Source organism: Canis lupus, chromosome 29 (genome assembly GCF_048164855.1).
Source record: "Canis lupus baileyi chromosome 29, mCanLup2.hap1, whole genome shotgun sequence".
Classification (NCBI taxonomy): domain Eukaryota; kingdom Metazoa; phylum Chordata; class Mammalia; order Carnivora; family Canidae; genus Canis; species Canis lupus.
Window position 1 is genome coordinate 24,075,335 of NC_132866.1, and position 20,842 is coordinate 24,096,176.

The window sequence follows — 20,842 nt, forward strand, 5'->3', positions numbered from 1 at the left end:
TGATTTGTAAATGAAGTTAAATGATTTCAACTTCTATCTTCATTACCATATTAAAGATGTTGTCTCCATAAACTTCCTTAAAAAACTTCAAATCATAGTATTACCTATTTAAATGGCAAACTCTTTGGTTTAATCTACATATTAACCCACATGTTCGAACAAATTAACGGGCAGAGAGCAAAAATGGACAAAACCTGGGGAAAAAAAAAAAAACCAACACAACTGCCTTGTTGTTTCTTTTTCTGCTTGAGGCAGAATTAATTAGTCCTATGGCCTAACATCAGTAAGCAGTTTGATGGCTTCCGGCCTCAAGGTCCCGCCTGGAAAGTGCTATCAGCTAAGGGATGTGACAAAAGAACTGGATCCATCTGAAGGCCTAGTCTTGGTATGGCTGATTTTGTTATCGCATCATTACAGTGTTTTCTGGGGCTAGGATTCAGTGTGAGCTGGCCCATATGCATTTCTGCCCAGAGGAGGTGGTAAATCTATCTACTCATGAGGGAGAGTGAGGTGTGGTGAGTCATAGTGGGGGATCTCAGAAAGGCGGAAGATAGAGAGCAGGCCAGGCCCCTCAATGGGTAATGACCCTGAGCAAGTTAACATTGCTCTTAAAAGTCATATGCTCACCTGTAATTCGGAAATACTACTATCCACCTTCCAGGCTCCCATGAGAATTCAATATAATAATGTACATAAAAGCCCCTGTCACTGCCCATACATAGGAGATATTTGAAGTCATAAATCTCCATTTCTGAGAAGCACCTACATGTCCAATACTGAATAACATAACACGGGTGTGTAAGAGTTACTCAGCACAGACCTTAATTCACTGCATATGTCTACACCCCTTAGCTCCAAAGTATTTGTTTCCATTACAGCTGTCAAATCAAATAACCAAATACTAATTCAATTTTTGGGTATAGTCGCAAAATTCATTTGAAAAACTACCAGAATAAATCACTTCCTTAACATCTATCTATAGTGGATGTTTCTAAATAATAAGACCTATATATATTGCTGAGTTGTAAATAATATAGATTGAGGTTATATCCAACAAGAGTACACTTTTTGTTACGAGAAACAAACATAATTTCTAGACTTTCACAGTTTAAAAGGGACCAGAGTGAAAAGCAAAGCTTAAGGAAAGAGAAATCTTAGACTCAATGTACTATTAGTTCAGGGAAATTTCCCTCTGCACCACACTATCTCTTGAAAAGGTATTTAAATTATGATTTGAGACAATTTTACCCAACATGACCCTATTCACACCTACAAAGTTTTTTAAGAGCACCTTCTAATTACTAGGACTGAACATAAGCTATTTAAAGTAGATTACTTTTCAGAATTTTTTCAATTATAAAAGTAATCTAATGAAATAACAGAAAACTTAGAAAACAAATGGTATGGAAAAAATGCACAAACATAATTCCATCATCCGAAGAGAATCCAGGAAATATTTGGGAATATTCCAAATCCCAATCCTTTTAAAATTTTTCTACTTCCCTCCTTATTTGCTCCCTTTCTTCCTCTCTTTACCTTATTTTATTTTTTGCATATCTGTATTCAGATAGCACAACTTTACTTAACACGTCTCATGCATGAATGTGTATATACATTTGATATATATGATCTTATATATGTGTATATATATATATCATAATATATATGATTCATATATATCATGCATGTAATAGGACATATATATATATATTAAACAGGAGCTAAGGTGTATCTATGTTGCTACACGGTCATCATAACCACAATTTTGATGGGTGCATAATATTCTGGCAAATGTATGGACCATGATTTAAAGTCTCTTTTTTTTAAGATTTTATTTATTCATGACAGACACAAAGAGAGAGAGAGAGAGAGAGGCAGAGAGAGAAGCAGGCTCCATGCAGAGAGCCTGACATGGGACTCGATTCCAGGTCTCCAGGATCAGGCCCTGGGATGAAGGAGGAGCCAAACCACTGAGCCACCTGGGCTGCCCCTGATTTAAAGTCTCTTAATGTTAGACATTCAGTAAGTTTCCATGCAGTTTTTCCCTTTATGAATGACTATGATTAACATAATCATACCTAAAGCTTTGTGGTATTTGGTATTATTCTCTTGGTACAGTCTCAGAACTGGAGTAACTGAATCACTGAATCAAAGTTATGAGGATACAATATACCTTTTTATTATAAAAAAACAGATTTATTTATTTATTTGGAGAGAGAGAAAGTCTTTGGGTGGGGGTGCACAGGAAGAGAGAATCTCCAGCAGACTCCCAGCTGAGCAAGGAACCCAATGCAGGGCTGGATCCCCAAACTCTGAGATCATGACCTGAGCTGAAATCAAGAATTGGACACTTAACCAACTGAGCTCCCCAGGTGCCCCTCAACTTTGCCGACACTAAGTATCCTCTTTATGATACAGAAAGGAAAACATTTTTGAAAATGAAACCTGTAGGGCAGCCACTGTGGCTCAGCAGTTTAGCACCGCCTTCAGCCCAGGGCGGAATCCTGGAGACCCGGGATCGGGTCCCATGTCGGTCTCCCTGTATGGAGCCTACTTCTCCCTCTGCCTGTGTCTCTGCCTCACTCTCTCTCTCTCTGTGTCTCTCATGAATAAAGAAATAAAATCTTTTTTTAAAAAAAAAAAAGGAAATGACACCTGTGAAATTAATTTTAGAGGGTAATTTTTAAAAAATTTTCTTACGAATGTTCTGTATGAATTGGGCTTATTCAATATCAATGAATTATTGCTTTTGAGGCAGAATTAATTAGACCCATGGCCTAATCCAATTCTCTAAAGTTAATATTTTTAAATTCTCATTCTCTGTCATATTCCTCACCTGCTGTCTTCTAAGGACTTCATCTTTGTCTATTCCATCACCAGGTTAGCCAGAAATCAGCTGCATGTCATTACAAATGACCCTGACTGGCGCAAAGTTGAGGCAACACCCATGGTCTGACATAATATTGATGGTCAGGCAAAGGAGTTTGCCTTCCTGAAAGACATCTTGGCAATGTGCATCAGGAGACCTACAAAGGGGAGCCTGGGAGGCTCAGTCGGTTAAACGGCCAGGCTCTTGATTTTGGCTCAGGTCATGGTCACAGAGTTGTGGGATTGAGACCCACATCAAGCTTTGTGCCCAGTGGGGTGTCTGCTTGAGGATTTTCTCTCTCTCCCTCTTCCTCTGCCCCTTCCCCCCCATGTTCTCCCTCCCCCACTTTCTAAAATAAATAAATATTTTTTAAAAAATGACCCTGACTGATAGCAGCCCCCTCTAGGAGTGAAAGATAATGACTGCACATTGCGCAAGGGGATTCTGGAAAGCCAGTCACGTGCTCCTTAATCAGGGTGCTAGTCTCATAGGTTTATTCAGTTTATGAACATTCACTGAGCTCATGAGATGTGCACTTTCCTCTAGGTATGCAATACCTTGCCTTAAAAGGTTTAGACTTTAAAAGGCCATGTGCTGCCATACCAGGGTGAGGGGTCAAAATGGAGGCAGAGAATGAAGGCGACATAGAAGATACGGTCAGGTCTGGTAGACAGGGTCCTAAGTCTAGAGATGCTTGTCAAGGAAGGGATAAGCAGAAGAGTTCCTGAGTCCCACAGGAAAACTGGAAAGGGAGGGTCAGAATCAGGCAGAGTCAGAGTTAGGGCAGCAATGGGAACACAAAAGATCCGGGCATGTGTGAAGACACAGTCACTGTGTACAGGAAATGGGTGGGAGAAGGTCAAGAAGGCTGTGAAGCTCTCCACCTCCTTCCCACCTGCAGCTATAATCACTTCTTCACCGAAATACTGTGGCTGAGTTTCTACCCTGAGAGCATAACTGCTTTGGAAACAGTGTTGGGAAAATGTCCCTGACTACCCAAGATAATACATAAATACGCTACATCTCCCATTAATTATTTTAGCAAATGTTCGTTTCCCTGGCAGAAATGTGTCAGCTTACCAAAAGGGACACTTAGAAGGTAAAGGCAGAGCACACACGCCGAGACATGATACAGAAAAGCAGGTTTGGGAAGACAAAACCCACCAGATCCATAATTTTGTTGCAGGTTGTTCCTTTGAGCTAATGTTCTCATGAGCAAAGGTACCATCGGTGGAGACTTTTCCTGCATGACCCTCACTAAATGCAAGTTAATACTGTATGGTCAACTAGTTTCGTCATTCAGAACTCAGCTCGGAGAGATTAATGGTGATATCTGAATAACAGAGAGGTTGCTCCACCTCCTTAATAAAACACAGGGCCATTCTTGGTCCACTCTTTGTTTTCACCTACATGCAAGTGGCCTCATGGAAACCAGTGTTTCTATGGTGATGGAGATCGCACATCCCCACATCCCCACTGTACTGCCAAGATATCCTGAAGAGGAGTCAGCGTGATGTAGGTGAGTGGGGCTCTGGATTTTCTTTCTCTGAAATGACACAGAAATGGTTTTATAGTTATGGAAGGGACCTTGTGAAACTGCAATGTTTTTCTCGAAATAGAAGGTGCCCTTCGGTAGGACTCTCATTCCATGGAGGATGTGCTTCAAAACCACGGTCATCCCTCGTTAATCCCCTGCAGCTTTATCCCCACCAGGTGGAGAGATAGAAAGCCGGTTTCTGCCAATGGCTACTGTGGAACGTTGTCATCACCTGCTAATCCCGGAGCTCTGAATACAATTACATTTCTAATCTGAGGGTTTACAGGAGAATACAAATGAAAGGAACAGCGTGTTTTGTATCCAGCATTCCCCAAGTACGAGTTTAAACTTCCTTTGAATTTTCAGGCCCTCCACACTCCAGATACTCTAATTTGCCAGTGTCCCGCTCATGCAGGATGCAGCAGCCCCAGTTAGGGTCCAACCGGCAAAGTCTGCATGGAACCAACGTCGCCTCTTCAGCTGTGGACTCTGTTTTGCCAGTGACCATGCCCAGAACTGCATCAGCTCCTTAACCAGCTTGTCAATCTGTCAGCTACTATTGAACATAGCTGGTAGCCAGTGATGAAAAACAACAACGAAAACAAAAAAACACCTAGCTTCCACAACCCCCAACTACTACAACAGCAGCCCTTCATTATGTGTGCTAGTGTTTCCGAAAGTGGTGTTTACGTTGAAATTATTAATTCTAGGCCAGCCTAGCCCAGAAGTGTCTGAAAAACAACAGAGTCTAAAATCCCATGGAGTTCCTCATCTCTGATCTCCAAAGCCAGCTGTATTTGTTAAAGTTTCATTTTGCCAAGAAGATAAATGATAATAGAATTTTGCAATTCCACCTCTCCCACAGAAAAATAGCTGTTTTCAGCTCTATTGCCTGTGGAAGACCCCTGTGCCAGGACATATGCATCTGTGAATACATGAGCATGTGCCCAGTTAAAAAAACAAACAAACAAACAAACAAACAAACACACCACCAAGTCTCTTGTCAAAATGAGGGATGTTTAAAAATCCAGCTTTCTAAAGCAATGAGAAAAACACCTACCTATTTAGAGGACTGCAATGTCCTCAAAACCTATCTCAAAGTCTTTTTTTTTTTAAATCTCCATTTGAATAATATTATTGAGCCCTCCAGCTAATCCAAAATATCACAACGTACTTTCAGTCATCAGTGAGGGCATAGCCTGCTGGAAACAAGAGAATCCTGCCTCTTAAATAACTGGTAAATACATAGCCCTCCAAAGACGTTCTAGGGCTTTGATTCAAAAAGGAGAGGAAAGGAGTAGCTTTTCTTTTATTATTCCAATTTGGTCAACTGTAACCTATTACTTTTGCTGGTTGTTTTGCAAAGATTCTTATAAAGCATTTCCACAGATTCATATAGCCAAGAAAGAATCTCTTGTCTTTAGTAAGTACTGAGTTCTTTTATAATAAAATGCAAAGTGCCAGGAGAATCTATAGGACAGAAGAGACGCTGGCAAAGGAATTAGCAGGAATTGGGAAGCTCCTAGGATGGCTAGAATGGAGGACTTGGTCAAAAGCCCAGGTCAATTCTGAACAGGAAACAGAAATGACTTTGCTATGTGCTATTGTGACACATCAAAATTGTAGAGCCACAGCCCTCCAAAGGGTCAAGTGCAGGGTGCATCTTTCCCTACCTCCCCACCCTTTTGCATCTTTGGAAGTTGGGACACTTGGGTGATCACCCACAATCTGTCCTTGACCAGTTCCGGGTAGCCACATTTCCTAGTTGACTCACAACCTGCTATCCAGCATCTCGAGTAACACAATACTATGTGCATGTCTCATTTTCTAGCTACCATTTTGTTCTATCCAGAAGATATTTCCTTAATTCTGCAGCAGTGCTTTTACTGAGTGAGATCTCCGGGCAAGTCTCCTGCAGCTTTGAGGTAACAATTTGGAAGGTAAAGCAATTGGATATTGTCCCTTTAAAATATCATTCAATTAGGTCTTTTGTAATACATACAACATAACGAGATAGCCTTACCAATTCTAAAGAAATTGCTAGTGCATTTCATCAAAGGCACAATAATAGAAACATTGATTCACTCTTCACCACAAACATCTCCCTTTGATGCTGCAGTTACCTTCCTACTAACACTTTTCATTTTCTCCAGAAGAAACCAGCTGCCTCAATGCATGCACATTAGAGAAGGTTCCAGTCGGAAATAAGACATTTGTATATCAATCTCAACTCCCCTATATCTCCATCCGGTGCTGCATAGCATTTCTCTTCTTGACTCTAAACCAATAAATTATTCCAAAATAAAGAAAAAGTCTTCTACATCCTGGATGATGAGGGCTAGGTGTTTTATGCCAGCTCTGCAAATGTTGCCAGGGGCATCGTCTGCCTCCTCACACCATTTATTTAAAAGAATGGCAGGGTACCAGTTAGAAACTTTATGGGCCTGAAGAACATTCAGCCACTTTATGCAAAAGATGTCAACAAGAAAGAGTACCGAAGGAATAACACATCCAGAAATGTGCAGTGTGATTAGGAAAATCCATCAACACCCACTGCCACATTTTTAAATATTTTTACTATGTAAAAAAGCAGCCACCAAGGGACGCCTGAGTGGCTCAGTTGTTAAGCATCTGCCTTCAGCTCAAGTCATATCCCAGAGTTCCGGAATGGAGCCCTGTGTTGGGCTCCCTGCTTAGTGGGGCGTCTGCTTCTCCCTCTCCCTCTGCTCTTCCCCCTGCGTTTTCTCTCTCTCTTACTTGCTCACTCTCTCAAATAAATAAATAAAATCTTTTTACAAAAGCATCCACCAAGCCTGAAAGTATTTTAAATATGTTATATCCACAAGACTACTTCATATGATCACAATGCCCCAAATGTTCTTAGTGCTATGGAGATGGAGGAAAAGATACTCCTTCTAGATATACTCAAAGCATACTATGTTTGGTTTATTAACCTCTTGGCATGAGATGTCTAATCTAGCTTGTCTCTATATAAGTAAAAACATAGTTTAGCATTTCTGAGTGTCATCTAAATAAATTACCATCCAGCCTTTAATGACAGCCAAAAAATTTATTTTTTTCAAATAGCCTCAAAATTCCCAGCAATACTAAGCATCTAAACTCACAGATTATATGACATTTGGCTAAGTCTTTCATACAATATCCACTTGATGCCATGAAAGAAATGTATATGCAATGGCTTTTGCTCTGCAAATGTCATGTGGCTGTCCTTAGGGGATTGCATTAAGCACCTGGCACCCACCATGAGGCTCCATTAATGAGAGATATAAAGGTTATGCTGAAATTATTGTTTAAAGGTGCTGACATGTCTCTCCCTCCCTCTCTCTCTCCCTCCCTCTCTCTCTCTCTCTCTCTCACACACACACACACACACACACACCACATACTGAAAATCACATATTCAAATATATACTGAGGAGTAACTATCTCAGGATTTAAGAGAGAACAGAAGAAAAGAAGCTATTTCCATTAAGGTTAAACTGTGGATATCTCTATGCAAGACATGCTTATAACTATCTATTTTCTTTCATTGATTAATTCCACATTATTACACAAGAGTTTGGCATCAAGTACTGTCCTTAGGACTGCACATCATACTAAGGAAATACAAAGAATAATTCTAAAGTCCCTTTTCTAAGTATAAGTTGATCACCTCCAAAAGGCTCATTACCATAGCATTCATACATTCATCTACTAATCTGTTTATCTCACAAATATTTAGTGAGAACCTATTAGGTACCAGATACCGTGCTAGCACAGGTGCTACGTCAAGGAGTAAAAGAAGACCTGGTGCTGCCCTCCTGGAGCTTGCAGTTCAATGAGGAACACAGATAACTGAAAGATAACATTAGTCAACATAAATTCTCAACTGTGGCCTATCCTCTGAAAGGGAAGTAGACAGCACTACAGGAAAGACCACTGAAAAGCACTTAACTTTGTCAGGGAGTTTAGGAAAGACATCCTGAGGAAGTAAATGCTAGATATGAGATCTGACAGTGACAAAGTTGACTTCAGGGAAGAAGAGTCCAGGCTCAGGAAATGGAGCCAGGGAGACATCTGGGGGGATGAACTGAAAGAGGGCCATTCAAGGGAAAGTAGTAATGGTGAGTCAAGACAGAGGAGAGACCAGCAAAGGAGGTCCTAGCAGATCCTACAGAGGACTCCGGTCTGTGTTTGGTGAGCAAGGAGAAGATGCAGAAATCCTAAGATCTACATTTGGGAAATAGATTGTTCAGGTTATCGTATAAACACACTGGAAGAGGCTCCAGTCATTGCTCAAATGAGATATATCCTATGCTTGAATGGTGGTGATAATAGAAGTCCATGGAATTAAGAGATGGAGACAGAATGATATGTTACAGATGCTAGGTGAAGAACAAGGATACCTCCTAAGTTCTGACTTTTGTAAGCAACCTAATGGATACGATTAGGGAACACTGGACTAGAACTAGCTATGTTGAAGGGAGAGCAGAAGTTCACTTTTTGGAATACACTGGATCAAGAGACTTCTGAGACATAGAAGAGATAAGGTCAAGTACACAACTGGATCAATGGATCTTGAGCTCAAAGAGGAGGACTTATTGGGTCATTATATCCTGAATGGACTTTCAGAAAACCACAAAATGGATATGTTTGGGACTTCCCTTCCTTTGCTAAACTACAAACAATGGTATATTCACATTTTACCAAATCAATGTGGCATGTTATGCTGGAACGTGCCCTAGACTTAGAATCTGACAACATGCATTTGAGGTCTGGCTCTTCCAACAACTAGCTGGGCAGGATTGAACAAACATCTTAGCCCTTCTCACCTTTGTTTACTACCACCACTACAAAACTACTATGAAAACACATTTCCTACTTACTTCACAGGGTGGTTTTAAAGGTCAAATGAGTAAACTTACAGAGGAAACCATCTTAAGCCTATGAAATGATAAACAGTACTGCCAAAAGTGAAATACACCTGCCTGCATATTTTGAACTAAAGAGCAGAAAGGAAAGTTCGTTGCTGCAAACAAAACGAAACCGGTTGGAATGATGAAACATTGTTGAATCCCCTCCAAAATTCAGACTAAGTAAACAAGTGCTTTCCACCAGGTGGTACCTGGGTGACAAGATGTGAATAAAAAACAGTATTTGTTCACCTTCTGATCCAGACTATAGGCCAGCACCCAGTCCTCCTGCCTGGGATGGAAGAGCAAGCTCTGGATGTAGAAAGTGAGCCGGTATTTCTGATAGGTGGCGCCCTCGTCAGAGCTGATTAAAATGCTGCTCTCCATTTCAGGATCACTAAGAAGCATGATCTAGAGAAAAGAGGGGGGAGAAAATAGAGATGGAGTTAGCATGAGAAAATAAATAGAAGAAATTAAAGCATAAATATAAAGTCATCTGTACTTGTATATCACAGCACAGAAAGGGGCGTGTGGTTCTCTCTATAAAATATTGGCATTTCCTCCCTGATTTAGTCCTTCATTGCTGTATAGAGCTGGAATATTACGCATGGTTAGGTCTGCATACAAATGAGGCTTTCATTTTGCGATGTCCATCTTACAGGTACTTACATTGTTGATGTCCATCTTTTAAGTAGGGGGAGTATATTCCTATGATCTTCTGTCCCCTGACCTTAAGACCATTACACAGGCCTCTGTCTGCCCCCTCTCTCAATTCTCCAGGTCACTTTTCATCACACCATTGTTCTTGTTGCCCTTTAATCATGAAAAGGATGCCCCTCTTATCCCACTGTGTATTTTGTTCTTTCTGAATGAATTGTTTGAGTGATTTAATGACTTAAGTGTTTTCAATGATCCCTTTGTTCTAGATACTTTCCTTTTTTTTTTATTTATTTTTTATTGGTGTTCAATTTACTAACATACAGAATAACCCCCAGTGCCCGTCACCCATTCACTCCCACCGCCCGCCCTCCTCCCCTTCTACCACCCCTAGTTCGTTTCCCAGAGTTAGCAGTCTTTACGTTCTGTCTCCCTTTCTGATATTTCCCACACATTTCTTCCCCCTTCCCTTATATTCCCTTTCACTATTATTTATATTCCCCAAATGAATGAGAACATATAATGTTTGTCCTTCTCCGACTGACTTACTTCACTCAGCATAATACCCTCCAGTTCCATCCACGTTGAAGCAAATGGTGGGTATTTGTCATTTCTAATAGCTGAGTAATATTCCATTGTATACATAAACCACATCTTCTTTATCCATTCATCTTTCGTTGGACACCGAGGCTCCTTCCACAGTCTGGCTATCGTGGCCATTGCTGCTATAAACATCGGGGTGCAGGTGTCCCGGCATTTCATTGCATTTGTATCTTTGGGGTAAATCCCCAACAGTGCAATTGCTGGGTCGTAGGGCAGGTCTATTTTTAACTCCTGAGAAAGCATTTGACAAAATACAGCATCCATTCCTGATCAAAACTCTTCAGAGTGTCAGGATAGAGGGAACATTCCTCGACATCTTAAAAGCCATCTATGAAAAGCCCACAGCAAATATCATTCTCAATGGGGAAGCACTGGGAGCCTTTCCCCTAAGATCAGGAACAAGACAGGGATGTCCACTCTCACCACTGCTATTCAACATAGTACTGGAAGTCCTAGCCTCAGCAATCAGACAACAAAAAGACATTAAAGGCATTCACATTGGCAAAGAAGAAGTCAAACTCTCCCTCTTCGCCGATGACATGTTCTAGATACTTTCCAAAGCCCACATCCCCAAGGGCCCTGGGGAAAAGGGTCCGTGGGCTCATGAAAGTGCCTCATCCCCAAGCCAAATAGAATGGTGTAGGAAAAAGGCTCTGGCATTCTAGGGAGCAGATTCAAACTCAATGTCTCTGTTCATAATGGGTCACCTTGGAGCCTACTTAACTCTAGAGGCCTCAGATTCCACAACAATAACTGAGACAGTATTTAATCCAATAGACACTTAAACACTCGGACTTTTCTCACAGTTGAACTCCTAACCGTCTCCGATACCACTGGCAATTCCATCCTTCCTGCAGCATTCTCTACCAGGGGCTTCCATAATATCATGCTCATCTTGTTACCCTTTTCATCTGTTTTGAATACTCAACTTTCTCTGATCTCCATATAACGTGACCATTGCTAAACCTTCAATATAGATCCTCCTTTCTTTTTATTCATGTACTGTTCCTCAGCGACTTCTTCCAAGATTGATTGATTGACTGATTGATTGGTTTTACAATTACCATCATTCTGGGAATAACTCAAAACTTCAATGTAGACCTGAGGTCTCCTCTCAATCTCAGACTCAGCTTCCTGACAGATTCTTTTATTTGGATGTCCACATGTCCACAAACACCTCAAAATCACCATGCACCACAATGTACTTCATCCCAAGCCTATCCCCCTCCCACAATGTCCTGCCTGGCTCAGTTCTTGTTCCTATTAATGATTCAATATAAAGCCCAAAACCTGAGATTCACCCTTGACTCTGTTTTCCAATCACCTCTGAAAATTAGTCTTTGAGATCCATATGTTTTATCTACTAATTAGCTCTAAAATCAGATCCATGCTCTCCCTGCCCATTGTAACTACCATAGTCCAAAACATCATAATCTCTATACTGGATTACTATAAAATACTCCTAGCCAATCTCAGTGCTGTCACCTCTTGCCCTGTCCCCCAATCCATTTTGTCACAAGGTGGCCAGAACAATTGTCTTATAATACAAATCTGATTCTGACATCCCCCTACTTAAAACCATTCAATGGCTTATCATTGATCTTCCTATATTCTAAAATCCTTAAAACAGCCTAGCAAACTCGGCCCCTGCTTTTGTCTCTGGCTTCATCAGAACCACAGCCCTTTTGACCTTTATTATCCACCTAGACCTAGCTTCTTTGAGTTCCTCCTGTTGTTTGCTGAGTGACTGAATGAGCAAATAAATTTATTTCCTCTCAGAGTTTTCCCTGCCTTTGGCTATACTGCCACTCATTGTTAGGGCTACTTCTACACATGGTCTGAATCCCAAGACCCAAAGTACGAAATAAATCTGAAAACCATTCTGATACCTTATAAAATAAAAATTATTAAGTAGCAGGATTTTTAAAATGTTACCCATAGTGTATATTACTATTATAAAGTAAGTTTTAAAACAGATTCAATCCCTTTAACTGCAAAGATTCACAGTCCTTTCCCTCTTTTATTCGTTTCAGCTTCCAAGACAAGCTTACTTTCTTTTTCTCAAATATTTGCTTTGGCTTCATTGAAATAAGTTATTACTAGTTATCAGCAAATTTTTAAGGAAAGGATGCAGTATATTTTTTTCATTCATAGGTGAATAATCTTGGGGAAACGCTCTGAGATGGATTTTTTATAGACAGAATAGCTTCACCTCCCTTAGCACTGTAAAGGGGTAGGGGCAGCAGATAAAAGCACCCCTGCTGCCCTTGAGAATACCTCAGACGATGCATCTATGCTCCTCACAAAGTCTGAGAGGAAAAATATGCTGAGGAAGAATGAGGCTTTCATCACCACCCTGACTTGCTTCCCACCATGTGCTGATGGGCTACATAACAGGCAATGAAATCATTTTTCCCTTGGTGCAGAGAAATTAAACTGCTTATTTTATGCAGGTATAAAGAAGCTTCATGCCTATGATTTTAATTAGAAGATAAGACCAACATCATAAATGAACTTTATTTTATATACCATGAGTTACTATATCCTGAATAAGGGTTACCATCAAATATCTAGTGCAGTGTAGTCTCTTCCCACCGCAGCTTCCTTCTGGGTGTATGCATACATGCACATACCTGCGCGCGCACACACACACACACACACACACACACACACATTAATCCACACACAAATGCTGCATGTATGTGTGCACATACTCATTCACACATATGCTGATGCTGCATAAATGGGCACGCACACATACATTAATGAATTCATATATAAGGCATATTGACACTGCTTGGTGGTTTTAGAGAGCTTTTGTTGGCAAGAGCACATTTTTATTGCAACCTTTCTCTGACATGCTCATCAAAAATCCTTTATATACTTTGGTATCACTGGCAGTGTCTGTATTCAATCCCAGTTTCTGAGAAGAATGAAATGAAGGGAAACAGAAATCTGTATGTCCTGGATTTCGAATCTGTGCTGGGCACATCACCAGATACTTTATCGAAATCTCACACAGGTGAACCGAATATCATTAGGATCGTTAGTGTTTTATAGATAAGAAAACCAAGACTCAGAGGAGAAGAGCAACTTGCCTACTTCCTCCTCTGAGCAGCTGAAATGCCACCACTTTCCTGGACCTTGAAATCACAGTACTTTACTATTTTTACCAAAGGACAAGTAGGAGTTGGAGAAGCAAGTCTTTGTCCTTTTCTTAAGCATCTCTAAGAGATCCACCAAAAAAAAAGTAACTTCAAGAAAGCCCCTTTCCTTGTCTGATTCATATCTATCTCCTGCCTAGAGACCATGAAGAATTAAATAAATAGGAATCCAAAGAGGAAATAAAATGTTAGTGCAAAAACAAAGAAAGAAAAAGAGGGGAGCATAATATTAACATAAATATAATACAAGAGCAAATGTCTCACCAGAAGTTGTCTCAAGGTAAAATATAGGTATTTGTATATTAATATACAACATATGTGAAGAAAATCATCCTATATCCACCCAACATTTTACTATGACACAGGGATTTCAAACGCAAATGCTTAAGGGGGCAAAGCAGGTAAACAAGCGAATGAAGCCAAAAAGAAAAGACAAGGAGTGGTGTGCAATTTGCCAACATGAAGGGTGCACACCTTCTCTGAAAATATTTGAAATTAGTTTTAAAAAAAAAAAAAAACTATACTCAAGGGATGCCTGGGTGGCTCAGCGGTTGAGCAATCTGCCTTTGGCTCAGGTCCTGATCCCAGAATCCGGGATTGAGTCCCACACTGGGCTTCTTGCAGGAGCCTGCTTCTCCCTCTGCCTATGTCTCTGCTTCTCTCTGTGTGTCTCTTATGAATAAATAAATAAAGTATTTTAAAAAGCTGTACCCAAATTAAATATGCCTGTGGACTGAATTTATGAGCTAGGCACGTGATTCTTATGAAGCTGTGATAGTTTTGAGTAAGGGACGGGGTGGGGGGTGCTAGTTAGGGAGAGAGAAGTAGGGGGCTACAGTATCAGGCTCACAGAAATCTCAAAAACCAGAGGTAAGAGAAGAAACCAGACCACCCTGCCCTAGGTGTGTGTGTGTAGGGAGGAAGGCGGGTCTTTTTTTTTATGACAGTCACCTGTGACCAACAAAGGATAACCAGTCCCTAAAAGGAAGCCACTAAATATGAGATCACAAGTCCTTTCTCAAACCAAGACATCCCAAGAATGATAAGACTACAAGCTCCCTGGTCAGTTCTAAATAAAAGACTGTGATGGAGGTCCCCGTTGGCAACTCTGTCTGGACTCTCACTCCTGAGAGCTTTTTCTGTATCCTTGCTTAATAAAACTCTATTGCTTTACTCTCCTTTGTCTGTGAGATTCATTCTTTTTTTTTTTTTAAGATTCATTTATTTATTTATTCATGAGAGACACACAGAGAGAAACAGAGACACAGGCAGAGGGAGAAGCAAGCTCCATGCAGGGAGCCCAAAGTGGGACTTGATCCCGGGTCTCCAAGATCACGTCCTGGGCTGAAGGTGGTGCTAAACCGCTGAGCCACCCAGGGCTGCCCGAGATTTATTCTTTAACTTGGTGAGACAAGAACCTCGCTCTCCTGCTTCAGTTGGTTTCTACTGACACAAAGAAATGTACAACCCTTGTCCCTTAATTTTTAGTTACAGGTATATAAGTATAAAGCCTATGGTGATTAATTCCTTTACATGTCTGTGGGTTCTGTATTTGTGTGACTTTGACAATATGAATGGGAAAGAGTTTACACTGGAGATTTTGGTTTTGCATTATTTTGTTTTTGCTTTCTTTTCGCTTTCTTTATCCAGCTTTTCCTGACATAAGACCTGCAGTGAATGTATATGTGTACTGGAAGGAGAACAGGGTATTTCAAATATGGTTTAGGAGAGTTACTAATACTATAGGCTCTGGGGGTGGGTGGCTTGAGTTCAAATCCTCAGTCAACTACTTTCTGTGTAAACGTGAGGGTATTACTCAATTTTTCCAAATCTGTTACCTCATCTAAAATTAAAATAAATAAAATAAAGGGGAAAGGAGAAAAATGAATGGGAAATATCAGAAAGGGAGACAGAACATGTGAGACTCCTAACTCTGGGAAACGAACTAGGGGTGGTGGAAGGGGAGGTGGGCGGGGGATGGGGGTGACTGGGTGACAGGCACTGAGGGGGGGCACTTGATGGGATGAGCACTGGGTGTTATTCTATATGTTGGCAAATTGGACACCAATAAAAAATAAATTTATATTTAAAAAAGTATTAAAAAAAAAAAAAGAAAGAGATAGGTGAGGGGTGGGGTGGGAAAGGGGAGTTCCTGTTCAGGGAACAGAGTTTCAGACATGCAAATGGTAAAGTTCTTAGAGAGCTGTTCATAGTTAATGATACTGTATTGTATAATTCGAAGAGTTTGATGAGAGGACATCTCCTATTAGATGTTGTTTTCTTTTTTCACCACAATTAGAAAAACCATGAAAGAGTAAAAGAGAAAAAAATCTATATTTTACATGCATTTTACATTGCTGATAATATTTTAAGAAAAACACACTCTATTAGCATATATCAACACTGCCACAATGAACACCCATCAATAGGCAATTGTGAATTTTCGAAGTTTGTTTGTGGCTTTGAATAACCACTTTCCTCTCTTCAAAGGAAGGTCCCAGCTCTTGAAGGAATTAAACACATCACTGCCCTAGGGGTAAGAACTTCATACAATCAGTCTTTACCAATTTCCCTTGTTTACTGTATGTGAATTGTGTGTATTTTGGATTAGAAATGGACAAGCCTTAGAGTTTACCAACATTTGGAATATCTTTTTTTTTAAGTGTGTAATGTTTTTGCAGGAAATTCCTCGGAAAGTTGAATAACAACAGCCCTAATTATAATAGGGTTTTGCAAATTGCAAAGGACACACAAGGAAGTCAGCAATTAGGCAGGGCCATGCTTAGCCAACTTATGCTTTCAAAAACTTAAGTTTACTTGTATCTATACCAGTCAAAATTAATATTGAAGAGGTCAGAATCCTCCCCACAAATCTTTCCACAATGCACCATTTCCTGTTGCTTGGCATGTCTTACAATACCATTGATGAATATGCTATTTTATTCAATTCTAATCTCTCTGTTCTGTGTGCCATCTACAAAATGGGTGAAAGCTAAAGGTTTCTCAGTCTCTCACTCTGCTTAGAAATGCAAAGGAAAAAATTGGAGTTCAATGCTTTGAAAATAGTCTCAGAATACAACTAGACTCCCTCTGAATAGAAAAGGAGAAATACTATAATTTACTGTATAATTGAGTTTTAATGGGGGACACTTAGCACAGTTAGTGTTCAATAAGAAATAACAATAATATCAATACAAGCTCACAAAGAATATAAGAAAGATGTTCTTTAAGTTGACCCCCAAACCAATTGACATAATTGATATGCTGTTGAGTATTGACTTATACATAAATAGATCCTGTTATAGATAAAGCTTTTAATCACAATATAACAACAAACCAGCATTCACTACCACCCCATCCATCTACCCATCTGTCTATCCATCTATCCATCTAACACCTCCTCTTATATCAGTGGTTCTCAACTAGGGCAAGGGTGGAGGACACACTGCCCCCAGGGGACATGTAGCAATGTATAGACACGTTTTAATTGCCACAACAGGGGGGCAGTGGAAGGAGTTACTGGAATCTTGTGATTTAAACCAGAGATGTTGCTAAATACATTACAATATACAGGACAGAACCCCGCAACAACTAATTATCCAATACAAAGTGTCAATAGTATTATTGTTGAGAAATCTTGTGTAATACATACATGATATGTACGTACATACATATACATACAAGTCCTCTTTTGAGAAAAATATGTAAACTACATATACATTTTACAGATACACATCAATGCATATTTATGCTTATTCATGTCTCTTTCACCTACCATTTATACATGCCACTCACTTTGCCAAGATTAGACTCCTTGTCTTTCTACCTCAACCAATTGCATTAAGCATGCTTCTACTTGTCCTTCATAATTTAACATAAGTTTCACCAAGAAAGCAACAATCACTGAAGCCAGTTGGGGAGAAAAAACAAAGAAAAACAACTAACCACATAAAACAAACTGGATTAAAAAATGGGCAAAGAATTTGAATAAATATTTTCCAAAAAAAAATGTATAAAAATTGGCCAAAAAGCACATGAAAACATGCTCATCATCAGTAATTTTTACGGAAATGCAAATAAAAACCACAAATAAGACACCATACCTCACATCCACTGTGATGGCTATGATCAAAAAAAGACAAAAACTAAAACCAGAAAAAAAAAAGCATTGGTGAGGATGTAGAGAAATTGGAACCCTTGTGCATTTTTGGTGGGAATATAACATGGTGCAGCTACCACAGAAAACAGTATGGTGGTTCCTCAAAAAATTAAAAGTGGAATTTCATATGGACCAGCATTTTTACTTCTGGATATATACCCCAAAGAACTGAAGGCAGGGTCTCAAAGAGATGTTTATACACCCATGTTCATAAAAGTATTATTCCATAATAGCCAAAAGGTAGAAGCAACCCAAGTGTCCACTGATGGAGGAATGGATAAACAAAACGTGGCACATACACAATGAACTACCATTCAGCCTTAAGAAGAAAGGTGATGCTGACATGCACTACAACATACATGAAATGCAAGGACATTATGCTAAGTGAAGCAAGCCTGTCACAAATAGACAAATAGTATATGATTCCACTTCCATGTGGTACCTAGAGTAGTCAAGTTCATAGAGCCTGAGAGTGGAAAGATTGGTGGCTAGGGGAATGAAGAATGAAGAGTCACTTAATGGATAGAGACTTAGCTTTGCCGGATGAGAGGTGTCTGGAGACTGGTTGCATAACAGTGTAAAAGTATGTCACTGAATATATTCTTAAAAATGATTTAAGATGGTCAATTAAAAAAAAAAGATGGTCAATTTATTGTTATGTGCATTTTGTCACTATTTTTTTAAAAATGCAAAAGTAGGGACGCCTGGGTGATGGTGTTGACATCCAACTCTTGGTTTCAGCTCAGGTCATGATCTCACAGTCCTGGGATTGAGCCCCACAAAGGGCTCCGAGCTAGGGTGGAGTCTGCTTCAGATTCTTTCTCCCTCTCCCTCTGCCCCTCCCCACTCACACTGGTGCTTGCTCTCTCTCGCTCTCCTGCTCTCTCTCTCAAATAAATGAATAAAATCTTTTTAAAAACCCACAAAAACAAAAATATACAATTAGACATGAAAGGACATAAAACAGTGTGCTGAGGAAAATTTAAAACTAATCAAACAAACACCATTTGTGGTGTTTTATCCAACCATTATTAACTGAGTCTTTATGCCAAGCTCTATTATAAGGAATAAGAGCAATAATTAAACCAAATGAGAATCCCTGCCCTCAGAGAGCATACACACCAGTGGGGGAAGAATAGATAGTAAGCTAACAAATAAGTAAAATATGAAGCTTATCAGAAAGTAATTAAATCCTTCAGAGCAAAATAAAGCAGGATTAGAGACAGGAAGTACTGAAGAAGGTCTGCAGTTTTGCCAGGGAGGAAAGGCTTATTGAAAGGAGAGGGCATTTGAAAACCAATGGAGGAGTCCAGCGAACTAGAACAGAGGGAAGGAGGTAGGGTGTTGGAAACAGGGTCTGTAGGTGACAGAAGCACCCTGGCTTTATCCTAAGTGATGTGGAAAGCACTGGTGGGCTCTGAGTAAAGCACTGACAGGCCATGGTTTGTCTCTTGATCCTTTCACTCAGGCTGCCACTCTGACTGCATAGAGCATTGCAGGAGGCAGGGGTAGCAAGGACAGCGTTGGAGTCTAGGTGGAAGCCACTGTAATGACCCAGAGGGAGAGGCTGTTGGCCTGGGCTAAGGCTGATGTACTGAGATGCTCTGTCTCCATCTCTGGTTAATTTTTAGAGATTCATTTATTTGAGAGAGACAGAGCAGAGCAAGAAAGAGAGCACACGCACGGAGTGGGGAGGAGCAGAGGGAAAGGGAGAAGCAGGCTCCTCCTTGAGCAGGGAGCCTGACATGGGGCTTGATCTCAGGACTCTGGGATCATAACCTGAGCTGAACGCGGAGGCTTAACTGACTGAGCCACCCGGGTGTTCCTCTGGTTATATTTTTAAAGGAAAAGTCAAAAGATTCTGCTCACAGATGAGATGTAGGCTGTAAGAGAAAGTGAAGAGACCCACTACAAAGTTTTCTACCTTGTACGTTCATCTCCATGTTGCTTATCATCATCAAAAGTTGGAAATAACTCCTATTATCTGATAGGGTTTGGGCCTTAACAACTGGGGAAAAAAAAAAAAAGACAAAGTGAGCATTTAGGAGATAGGGAAGCCTGTGAAAGGGCAGGCTGGGGGCTTTGGAAAGAAGAAACAGGGCTGTGGAAAGGCTAGGTTTAAGATGCCTCATAGACATGCAAAAAGGCCCTTAAACGGACAATGGGTAGAACAAGGTTTATTTTCCGAGTGGGCTGGCCTGCAGATAAGAATTTAGGCGGCATCAGTGTTTGAATAGCAGTTAGAGATGTGAATCTAGAGACCAACAAGACAGCAGACAGAAAACAGAGCTCTTGTGCTCTGTTGAAGGAACAAAGACATAAGGAGGCACTAGAAAAGGAGTGTGAGAAGGGAAGGAAAGCCCAGAGTACAGTGTCCTTGAAACCTGGAACCCAAGGAATGAAAGCCTATCAGCGAAGAGAGTATTCAACTGTGGCAAATGCAGCTGACAGTTAAGTAGGATGAGTGCTGAGAACTGACCAGTGAATCCAGCAACCTAGAGGATACCGGTGACCATGGCAAAGGCAGTGGAGTGAAGGAGGCAGACAATCGGTGTGGATGCGAGCAGAAGTTGGCATGATTGTTCTGGAAAGCAAAGTAGCAACATGGAACCAGACTCTTATAAATATTCATACCTTTGATCCTGTCATTTCTCTTCTAGGAATCTGTCCAAGGAAACCATCAGGGACCCAATAAAAGGCTAATGCACCTATATGATCATGTCAGGGTTATTTATAATAATAAAAAACTGGAAACGACACAAATATCTGATAGAATGATTAAATAAAATAGGACAAACCCATTCCATGGAATACTATGCACCCATTCAGTATGAATTCAAATAGTTTTATGACATGTGAAAAATAAACAGATGCTTAAGCAGTGTGTATAAAAGCAGTCTGAAAACATGGCATAATCTTAATTTTGTTCAAAGTTCTTTA

At 40.2% G+C, this 20,842-nt stretch overlaps 1 protein-coding gene across 2 annotated transcripts in view; it reads right to left on the minus strand.

The window, feature by feature from the left end:
* Positions 1-20,842, minus strand: part of SORCS3 (sortilin related VPS10 domain containing receptor 3) — a 579,951-nt gene that overhangs the window by 265,403 nt on the left and 293,706 nt on the right. For both annotated transcript variants that reach the window (XM_072805399.1, XM_072805400.1), the window contains exon 4: positions 9,572-9,730. In XM_072805399.1, the coding sequence (XP_072661500.1) occupies positions 9,572-9,730 (159 nt within the window). The remainder of the gene's footprint in view (positions 1-9,571; positions 9,731-20,842) is intronic.